At 34.7% G+C, this 10,471-nt stretch overlaps 1 protein-coding gene across 1 annotated transcript; it reads right to left on the bottom strand.

The window, feature by feature from the left end:
- Nucleotides 1–634: 634 nt before the first annotated feature.
- On the bottom strand, nucleotides 635–6,481 carry LOC100375890 (phosphoglycolate phosphatase-like). The gene is made up of 8 exons (XM_002740599.3): nucleotides 6,389–6,481; nucleotides 4,901–4,968; nucleotides 4,072–4,164; nucleotides 2,863–3,003; nucleotides 2,685–2,744; nucleotides 2,063–2,210; nucleotides 1,325–1,424; nucleotides 635–1,093 (listed from the first exon to the last, which is right to left on the bottom strand). Exons 1-8 carry the CDS (start codon nucleotides 6,468–6,470, stop codon nucleotides 871–873), a joined length of 915 nt encoding a protein of 304 aa, XP_002740645.1. The 5' UTR covers nucleotides 6,471–6,481; the 3' UTR covers nucleotides 635–870.
- Nucleotides 6,482–10,471: the final 3,990 nt, after the last annotated feature.

The following is a 10,471-nucleotide window of genomic DNA, read 5'->3' as shown; positions in this document are numbered from 1 at the left end:
CATAGTCAATCAAACAGCAAGAATAACAGGATACGCCAAGTGATTGACATATGCGATAATTGTTAGCCTGAGATTTGTAAAAAAAAAATGACTAAACGTTGATATCGCCACAGATATAAAGAGCTTGTAGGTTAATATGAAAAATCTGTAACATAGATGATCTCAGATCAAAAATTTCATATTTCTATAATGATTATAATGCAAATTGATATATGACCTGTGTAAAATGTTCTCACTCTTTCCAAAACGTGACATTAAATATTGATTGATTACCTTTAGCTTTATCATTCGTTCAATGATTTGATTATGTATAACTGTACTTTTTAGGTTATTGTTTTGTTGTTTTTGTGCTTCTGGTTGTTTTCTACTTGAGATGCTATTTCTACTTGAAACCACACTTGTAAGATCAAGTTGATTTAATTTCCAGTAGGTACCCCAACTGCAGTGGTACTGGCAGAACAAGCAGGCCAAATAACCTCCTAGTGAATATATATTGATTTGATCTATCACTACTTTATTAATGGCGACCAACATGTGAAAGACAAGAGTATGATGCATTGTTGTGTAAACATTATTCCATCTTTCTAAGTAGAAACTAATTCCTTGTTCAAATAATTTACAATACACATTGCACTAAAATCACAGAATTTTTAATATAGTCAATATAATCAATATAAAATCAAAAATGCAACCTTTTTAATTAAAAAAATGAACTTAATCTTATAATATGTTATTTGGGATACCTGCATATTAATTTATTTTGAATTCTTTTAGTCCATTGTTACATGTAAATTATAATAAGTGTTTAAATCATGCTGTTTTATTAATTGACAAGCACAGATTCGCACTTTAATTATAGAAAGTCAAACATCAAAGTGTTTTCCCCAGATCAGCCAAACTTGTTATAAAATAATCTGGAACCATCTTTTGCCTTTCAATTGAATTGCTTTTTTGATTCTCTTTGGCATCAACCCTTGTATCAATACCAGTTTCGACCAGTAAAGTTTTCAGACCACATGTTCTTCCCATTGATATATCAGTTGATAAACGATCACCAATCATAACTGTCCGTTCAGGAGTTACTCCTTCAAAGCTGAAAGTATTGAGTGAAAAGAACTCGGCAAATGAGTATACCATGGTATTGATAAGAAAGCCTATAAACTGTTATCTTGTCCATGGTGTCAACAGGAATTTTAAGTCTCTCTATAGAGTCTCAAATTTTTCATATCTTGCAGAATGTGTGAGTCTCAGGTAAGTTTAATTTCAGTACTTTCATTAACATGCAGAACAATGCTGAAACAATTCTAATTTAAATCACACCTACCTTTGCATAATACTGTCAAAAAGATATTTACTGGGTTTTCCAAGAACTACAGGCTCTCGTTGAGCTGCTTGTTTCACAGCCCCCACAATAACACCTGTACCTGTAAGACACAGGTATTACAGATAAATATTACACAATCATTTTAAATGTAAGCCACTAAGAACACTGTCCATTTCATGAAACAGATGGTGTGAATATGCAGTGTTCCAAAAAAGGTATGTATGATCAAGCAAGTGAAAGGTAAAGATTCACCTCACATCCTCCAGAACATCCTTCAGGATATATGGAACAGTGAGACCAGCACCAGATGACTGGGAAAACAGGTATCATCATCAAACTACACAAGAAAGGGAACAACAATTGTTGCAATCCCCAAGGTTCAAATCAACAAAATGTAAACAAGTTATAAGAATAAACATAACCCCAAAGTTGAACTCCCATATTGTATTATATGCAGAACACCTTCCTTGATAATTATGAAAAATAAAAAAAAAACTTGGTTTGGCAACTAATCCTGAAATATATAGTAGCACTGCAGGTTGCCTGCACTGTCACCAAATCAAACATGTTTTTCATTGTTGTAATGGCCATTTTACCTTACTTATTTTAGGAGGGACTCCTGAATTTGATTTCAGGATTCTGTTGGATAACATTTCTCATGAAGTGTATACAATCTGAAGCTCTTATGATAAGAGGTTTTCTACAGATATGTAACTTAAAGAATAATCAATCTTTTACCTGGAATCATAATTTTTCCACCTAGTGGATATCGAAGATCTTCATTGGTTGCAACAAAGGCACATTCAGGATCATTGAGATACGTGCCAGCTTTAATTAGTTTAATATAACTAAGATGTTCATCAAAGCCCACTAGTACAGCCTTTACCTGCAAAGTCAATGTGATCACAAATAACTGATTAAAGTGAGCTATTGTCAAATCCTGTGTCATGAAATGTACCTATTATGGGTCTATACACCAAGCTCGGAAGATATCCCTTGGAGGTTTTCAGTAAAAATAGGCAATCAAATACTTTATTAAATTTCAAAATTCATTGAACAGCTTATTAAAGGAAGCATTCAGGGTTAATAAAAATAAATATGATTTCCCTAATAGAAATTTTGATACAAAAACTAATAAAAATCAGAAAAGAGATAAACTCTTCTAGAATCAGTCAAATTATCAGTAAGAGAAAATCTGACAATGTCCAGAAAGAGAAATAGTGGAACTGATAATGTGCACAGATCACTTTCCATCATGCTTGCATATATATTCACAGTACCTCATTTGTTAATAAGAAAAGTAGCATATATTCACAGTACCTTGTTTGTTAATGAAAAAAGTTGTATATATTCACAGTACCTCATTATCTATTGGTAAAGCTGCCCATTCCGCCATGTCAAGAGACTTTACAGGATCAGGCTAAAAATAAACAAACATCGTTATTATAATAAATATTTAAATAATTCATTATGATTTTTGTAGCATCATATACCCATTACTTAATCATATACCTATATATTGTATGCCCATTACTTACCCCAATACCAAAGTAAGGAATACCCATTAAATCCAGTTCTTCAGCCATTCCAATACTTCCAATTAGATACACTTTTCCATTCAATTTTAAGCTATGTTTTAAGTACGAGGCTGCAGCAAATGCAGTGCATATAATTTCTTCCTATTTGGTTTGAAAAAAAAAACAATCATGAGGTCCTCCACTGTCTGCTCCTATCAATGTACCTTAAAATTTCACCAGTCCTAACCCTTCACCACCAGACTTTCTCACTCAAATTTTTTCACACTTTTTTATATTTAACGCTAATTTGGGGGCCAACAGACAAAATTTGTGTAAATTTTTGGTTTTTACTCAAAAAATGTTCCAGTTTTTGTCCCAATATTTTGAAGGAAAGTGCAGACTATAAACAGGACTATGTTGTGATGAAAGTAGGAACTGGTGGGGAAAAGTTAATTAAAAGGTATATCAATACAAACGGTCATGATTTTACAAATGAGACAAATCACTCTTTTAAATTTTTTAAAATGGGTACTTGCTTTATTGGCCGAATGTTTGAAATAGTCATGCTTTTCAAGTTTTTACATTGTCGTCTAACCTCTGTGAAATGTTCACAGCCACAAAATTTGCAAAATTTATTAAAATTTTGTTCTAAAATAGACCTTTCAAAAATGCCAAATACTGTCATTTTTCACAAAAAATAATTTTTTCTTCCAAAATCTTTACTAAACTAGATTATAGTCATTTGGCCCAAAATTAACAAAGAAATGATAGAAAAATACGTGAAAATTTGCAAAAAAGTTTGACTAGAATTGTAGCAGAAAAAATTAGTGTTCAACGTGTTCTTGACACAATTACTAACATAAACAATATTGTTCACACAATTTAAACAAAACATACACTACTCATTTATATAATGACTTTAAGCTTAAAGTAGCTACCATTAAAACTTATTCTACGATTTTTTTAACTTTTACCATATGGCTTTATTTTATGGTGACAAATTTTATCTCATAAATCCAAATAAAAAAAGTATCTCATTTAATAGATTGAATGCAGGCGAAATTTTAAACTGTAACTTTCAAACTTGTTCTTGTATGAAAATAGAGAAATCACACTTACTACCCCCTGCAAGTGTTCTGAGAATGCACATAAATATCGTGATATGTAGCTCTATTATGATGCAATAAATGAATTGTCTAGAAGTTTTTTTTGTTAAAACAAATAAATTACCGGATAAGCTTCAAAACCCAGATTTAATAATTTCTCTATATACTGTTTTCTTGACTTGGTGCTGTTATTTGTAACAAAAAATATCCGTTTACCCTGATAGAAAAAAAAATCAGAATAATGTTCAATTAGACTAAATAGCATATGCAATAGTATAAGAAGATAATAATAAGAAATGATGAAATTTGTTTGCTTATTTAAAAAATGTGAAAAAACTGGCCTTATTTTGTATCAGGTTGTAAAACATATGGATGTGCACAAGTATTCCAAGATGTATGATGGGTGTGTGACTTTTGAACATACTAACCAGCAATGTTCAATATACAAAAGAAGACACACAAGGAATCAATCCCTGTTTACAGACTTTGTCCGAACAACCAATGTATTCTACATGCGCTATGTAAGGTGCAAGGGATGCGTAAAAGAATATGAGGCTATTACGAGGATACCTCAAAATATGCACGAAGACAGTACAGCGGGAGTATAGACCGACACGCAGCAGAGGTTGATGCGACGTCGTACTGTCTTTGTGCATACTTTGAGGTATTATTATTAAACATCTTTTCTTTCCAAGGATACATTATAGAAATGCCGAAATCCAAAATGTTTAGAACAGAATCAGTGAACTTCTTTGTGTGGCAGACATGTCTGTTTATTATTAGAGGACGCTTACGCGGGTAATAATTCCATATTTGGAATTCTCATTTCCTAATATGGTAGGATGAAAATACCCCATAAAATACTGCAAAATTACGGCACGCTGTAAGTTATGGTGTTGCGGTGACAGACGTATATTAATACACTGTAATAAGATCATATCATGAAATCTCACCTTAAGTCTCAACTTCTTTAGTGCTTCAGCTGCTCCAGGTATGGAATCATTGTTTTTCCAGATCACACCTGAATGTATCACAGATGGAAACGATTGTAAATAACATCTTCAAACAATCAGGTTTTTCAATGAGACTTGCAATCAAAGAGTACAGCCATTCCTTGTTTCTGAATGTGAGATAAATTCACTATGAAGGCCAATAGCTCAGTTTCAGTTTGTAATTTTCTTTACTCAACAAAACATCCTCATACACCTACCGGTACACTGAAATAGTGTCATTATTAACAAGAGAGCTACTTACATCACTTTAAATATACAGAAATTTAACTCTTACCCTGCCAGCCCATGTACTTTTACATTGACCTGACCAGATAAGGGCTAAGCCAATATTCCATAGTGGCAGTGATTGTCCTGATAAACTCTATTGTGTCAGTGTGTTGACAAGCATTTTAGGGCTTTATCTTTTACTATCAATACGACAAATCCATTCCCATGATAGCATATATAAATATTTATAAATTTCAATGGCAGTGCGCAATAATGTCATTTGAAAATGTTCTAATTTTATTCCAAGGCCAAAAAAACTTATTTCACTTTGGAATTCTAAAAATCAAGGAAATGGGCTTGGTGATCTGATAGTATATACTTGCACAAAAACTACATTTTTCTTCTTTAATGATACATTCCTTAAATAACAGGAACAGCCTGAATTGTTATAGAAGGTAAATAACACTGAATACATGGAAAAACATGTTCAGTGGCAAGATTCTTTGATTTGATCAACAAGAAATATATAAACAAAATTAAGCTAAAATTGCATTTCAGCTAATTTGCAAAAAAAAATCCATTGGGACTTGACGGCACCTCAAGTTCCAAATGAATATAAACAACTCTACTTTCACAGAGCTAGTTATTCTGTTCATTTATTGACAATATTTTATTAATTACCGGTACTAATAAATAGAAATAGACAGATCCTATATAAGGAGTTAACCATTGAAAACATGGGGGTGGCAGGAAGATTGTGGCCAGTGCAAATGTTTTGTTCAGTGTCTTATCTCTTATTTGTTTCCTACAAGACAATTTCTTTTTTCTCTAAGTGCTTAGCCTACACATTTTGTTTCGTCACCTCTCCCCCCCGTGATTCCAAACGGTCGACCCTTAATGCCCACTCTATACCACAAGTCGACCTCTAATATTGGGCTTCCATGGCATTTCTTTGCCTATCCGTGGTTTATAAACATTTACAATTTGCCTCTACTGACTTCTTTCTTATCCCGGCAATGTTATAATATTTATTAGACGCATAAAAGCCTTAGGAACGAATAAAAAGTGTCTTACAAACAAACATTTAAAAACTGCAAACAAAAAATGTGGAGTGAACATATGCGCTTCGGCTATTCAGTAAATGGCAAGTCAATGACATGAACGCCAAGTACCGTGAACCTATCTAAAATATATTATCGTCTGTATAACACAGATTCTTACCGTCACAATCACAAAGAATCGTGTCAACAGACGAAATGAAATCGTGAACCAAATTAGCCGTCAGCTCCTTGCAAGCAGCCATCTTGGATAACGCCCTCTAGTGATACCTACTGAATTACGGGCGGCGCTCTTCATGCATGTACCTCACACGCGAGAGTAAACAATCATTGTTATATGTAAAGTTCACTTGCCTAACTGTACCAGCAAATTTACCATTTTACTTAGAAAAAGTCTATGATCTAAATTACAATGCAAAACAATATACACAAATGTACTGATTTAGAGTGTAAACAATATTAACAATGATTTAAACCAACCACCATCACTGAAGAATTTTTTTTGTTTTCAAAATTCGGACGGACGTGAATATGGCATCCAATTAAGACCCGAGCCGATTTTCGCAATCAGATTCATATAAATCTGATAAAACTGATTAGACACGGCCGACTTTCCAAAAAACAATCAGACATCACATTATGTAGTTTACACTATTAAGTATATTCAATTTGGACTTTTTGAAATGTCAAATCAGACATTCGTTTCTGTGATTTACATAATCATATTTATTTTTTATTATTTAAAAAAAAATCGAGTTTTCAAAATGGTAAAAAATGCTATATTACTTTAACATTAATAAAGTACATGGGAATATAACATTTTTGTTTGTTTTGATTCAAGTTTGTTAATGCTGAGAAAACGTTCAGATGTGGAAAGATGAATTGGTCCCAGACTCGTATTTTTTTATTGATAAACATGACTATGACTAGACAATTGTCAAAAACATCGAATTAGTTACGTTCAAGGTCAAACATACTTAGAAAGAGCTGTTTTCGCGTTTTTTCTCGGTTTGAAAAACAGCGAATATGGACACTCAAGCCAATTGATCTGAGTTTTAGCGATAGACACCATGTAATTCTGTACTAGGATTTTCATTCTCTTTTTTGTAATCGATAGTGATCTTTTTCGAAGAAGCCAATTACGTTTATTGTTACCTATCGTTCCAACACATATCGTAATCAACACAAAATGAGTATGAATGTCGTCTAAAACGGTTCTAACCGTAAAACAAATCTGTCTTTACACAGCAACCACATATTCACATACCCAAAATCGTAATTTAAAGTCGATTTAGAAGACCAATGTTAAATTTCTGTCAAACTTCGCACTGCAGTGTTTTCCCCTTTCGCCAATTTATATTTGTAACTTATAAAATTACATTGTGCCTTTGGTTATCAAGACTTCGCACATAATCAATCAAAGAACAACGTTGGTTCAATTTAGACCCTATTAGGGCCATCGTTTAACGGAGATCTGGTTCCGTAATGGCCGAATATTCGATTTTGTTGACATTTCTCTTTGACATCTTTGTCAGACGATTCGCCTCTATTTATAATGCCCATTCACAAATTGGCGCCTAATTTCTATGACGACGCGCGTTCACCTTCGCCATTCCAATTTTAACAGGGCTAATTGCATGCGTGCCACGAATACGTGACATTGCATTTTATAACTTAATCAATTTCATCATTTGTCTAATCGATGTTATCGGATGATATTTTCCTATGTTATTATATCGAAATAAGAGTCTAATACAAGTAGTACTCGATATTATTATATTATTAATTATATTAGACCGTTTTCCAATGAGGTAAGTATTCTCCGAACATCTCATCTCCGAATAAATCCGTAATATCGTCCAATGACTAACTTCTTGGACCGTTTTCTAAGTTGTCTAGATTACAAAGAAGAGGAACGGTGGATTTAATATTAGCGGATTTGATGTTGCAGATATTTTCGTTTAATTTAAGTATTCTATCATTTATTTGTGTAGAAAAAAACATGACGTTATATAGTTAGATTTGCATAATCACTGGGTTTTAATTTGACACATTTAGCTAATAACGAAATAAGAGCAAATCCAACCGACTGAATAATAAAGCCCCACACAGTCACACCTTCATGTGACGTCATTTGTTTTTGTATGTCACACACAGGGCATCCAGGCGGAAATCAGGTCGGCGACAGATTTACCATCAACAACCATCAGCGGTTTACTTCTTTTCTATGTTGAACGTTTATTATCTTGGAAAGTGTACTTATGCCTTTCTCGTGAGTACCCCAATCATTCACCTCTGATAACATTTCCAATGAACCTTGTTATCCACGTGTTGCTTAGTGACCCAGCATGCATTGCGCTTGGTCAAATGACGTAAATATAAAATATATATTACATTAAAACATTCAAGATATATTGATCAAGTTTGACGTTTTATTCCATGGATCGACAAATTAGAAATATGGCACTATTAAAGTTGGACATAAATATTGACGATATATTGACGTCTGTAAGTGACGCATGCATGTTGTATGTATTCCTTGTATGATTATTCAAAATCATAAGAAACTTGGTCAAACTTAGCGGCTGTATTATTATCAACAAAATATCTTGTTAGAACCCTTGTTATATTAGAGAATAATTAATATTCAGATGGTTGTCCATGTATATAACTCAAGGTTGTCGATTTTTTTAAATATTGACGAGATACTGACATTCGGTCAGTTGATTCGGTTGTGAGTGTGTTTTTTTCTGAAGAAATCATTGAATATATTTATTCAACAGTTTCGTCCTTAGGCTAATGAATTTTCATGAATCCATTTATCTAAAATTATTATGTTTTTCGATGACCGAAATATTATTAAATACTGTATGTCAGAGAATGTGGGAGACCAGGGATGGATGTAAACAAAAGGGAAAGACAGAAATGGGCTGTTGGTGAGAGTTAAAAAGGGAGAGTGGGAGGTAGAGATAGTACATAAGCAAGTGGAGAAGGTCCGGGAGATGTTGTAGGCAATTGGGAGAGGCTGGGAATGGCTGTAAGCGTGCCGGGAGGTCGGATTGAGTGATAAACAATACGTAGAGGCGGTGCTTGAATTGTATAAAAGAGGGGGAGGTCTGAGTTACCATAGGCGATAGGAAAGTCTGCAAACCATTGGGAGAGCCTGTGATTTGTTTATAAGAAAAAAGCTGGGAGAAGCTCTATGCAAGAGAGGGAGGCTGAGACCAGGAGATGCTGTAAGCAAAAGGAAAAGGCCGGGATCAGCTAAGAGAAATGAGACCAGAGTTACCATAGGCTATAAAAGGGTTGGCAGTAAACAAAAGAAAGGAACATGGAGAGACTTTAAGCGAAAGTGGGTTGTTGAGAGAGGCGGTGAATGCTTGGAAGTGAGAAAAGGAAGTAAGAAGAGACTGTAAACGAGAATGAGAAATTGGGGAACTAGGCGAGAGGGGGTCAGGGCTGATGATCGAAAGTGGAGTGAACATTCTGTTGAAGCCGTAGTTGTAAATAAGAGAGGCTGTAAGCGAGGAGGCCAGGGAGATGTTGTTAGCTTGTTAGAAGCCAGGAAGGGTTGTATGCGAGAGGGGTAGACCAGAGCTGTCATAGGTGAAAGAAAAGTTTGAAAAGGGCAGTAAACAAGCGTGAGAAACCAAAATGTGGTTGTAAGCGAGAGAGTGAAGCTGGAAGAAGCAGTTAGTGAATGGGGGATATTGGGAAGGCCATAGGCAAGAGCTGATGGTCGAGAGGGGTCGGGAATGTTTGGGAGAAGCTTGCAAAAGGTTATAAATGAGAGGTGGAGACTGCAATTGGATGTAGGCAAGAGGGACTCCTGTAGGAACTGCAAACAAGATGATGAGGTCAGGAGGTGCCACAATTCTGAGAAGGTCAGGGTTGAGCAAGAGGAAGAAACCTGAAGAAGCTGTCATTAAGAGGTGGGTACCGGGTGGTTTGCAGGGTAGTGGAAGCTGAGATGGGGTTGTAACTGAGAAGTAGAGACTGGGAGGGACGGAGTGGTAGGAAAAGTTGGTGAACATTCTTGAGAAGCTGATACAGGGTTGTAAGTTTGAAAGGGAGGCTATAAGAATCAGTAAACGTTTGGGAGAGACCTAAATTTCGATGTATGCTAGGAGAGGCCAGAAGGAGGTGAAGGTCGTAAGTGATAAAAGATAATGAAAGGATCAGTAAACAAAAAGGGGGCAGTAGGCAGAAGTAGTAGTAAGAGAAGTAGTAAGCAAGACAGGGATTT

The sequence above is a fragment of the Saccoglossus kowalevskii genome, chromosome 1, assembly GCF_978046115.1.
Source record: "Saccoglossus kowalevskii chromosome 1, keSacKowa6.1, whole genome shotgun sequence".
Taxonomy (NCBI): Eukaryota; Metazoa; Hemichordata; class Enteropneusta; family Harrimaniidae; genus Saccoglossus; species Saccoglossus kowalevskii.
This window is presented reverse-complemented; position numbering and strand designations above follow the sequence as displayed.

What these genes read in the sequence shown, in the direction of transcription:
- LOC100375890 (XM_002740599.3), bottom strand. Translation starts at nt 6,470, where the DNA reads ATGGCTGCTTGCAAGGAGCTGACGGCTAATTTGGTTCACGATTTCATT. An exon ending in TGGGTTTTGAAGCTTATCCG is followed by an intron (nt 3,004 to 4,071) that starts GTAATTTATTTG and finishes CAAACCAAATAG; the next exon opens with GAAGAAATTATATGCACTGC. An exon ending in TTTGACAGTATTATGCAAAG is followed by an intron (nt 1,094 to 1,324) that starts GTAGGTGTGATT and finishes CAATACTTTCAG; the next exon opens with CTTTGAAGGAGTAACTCCTG.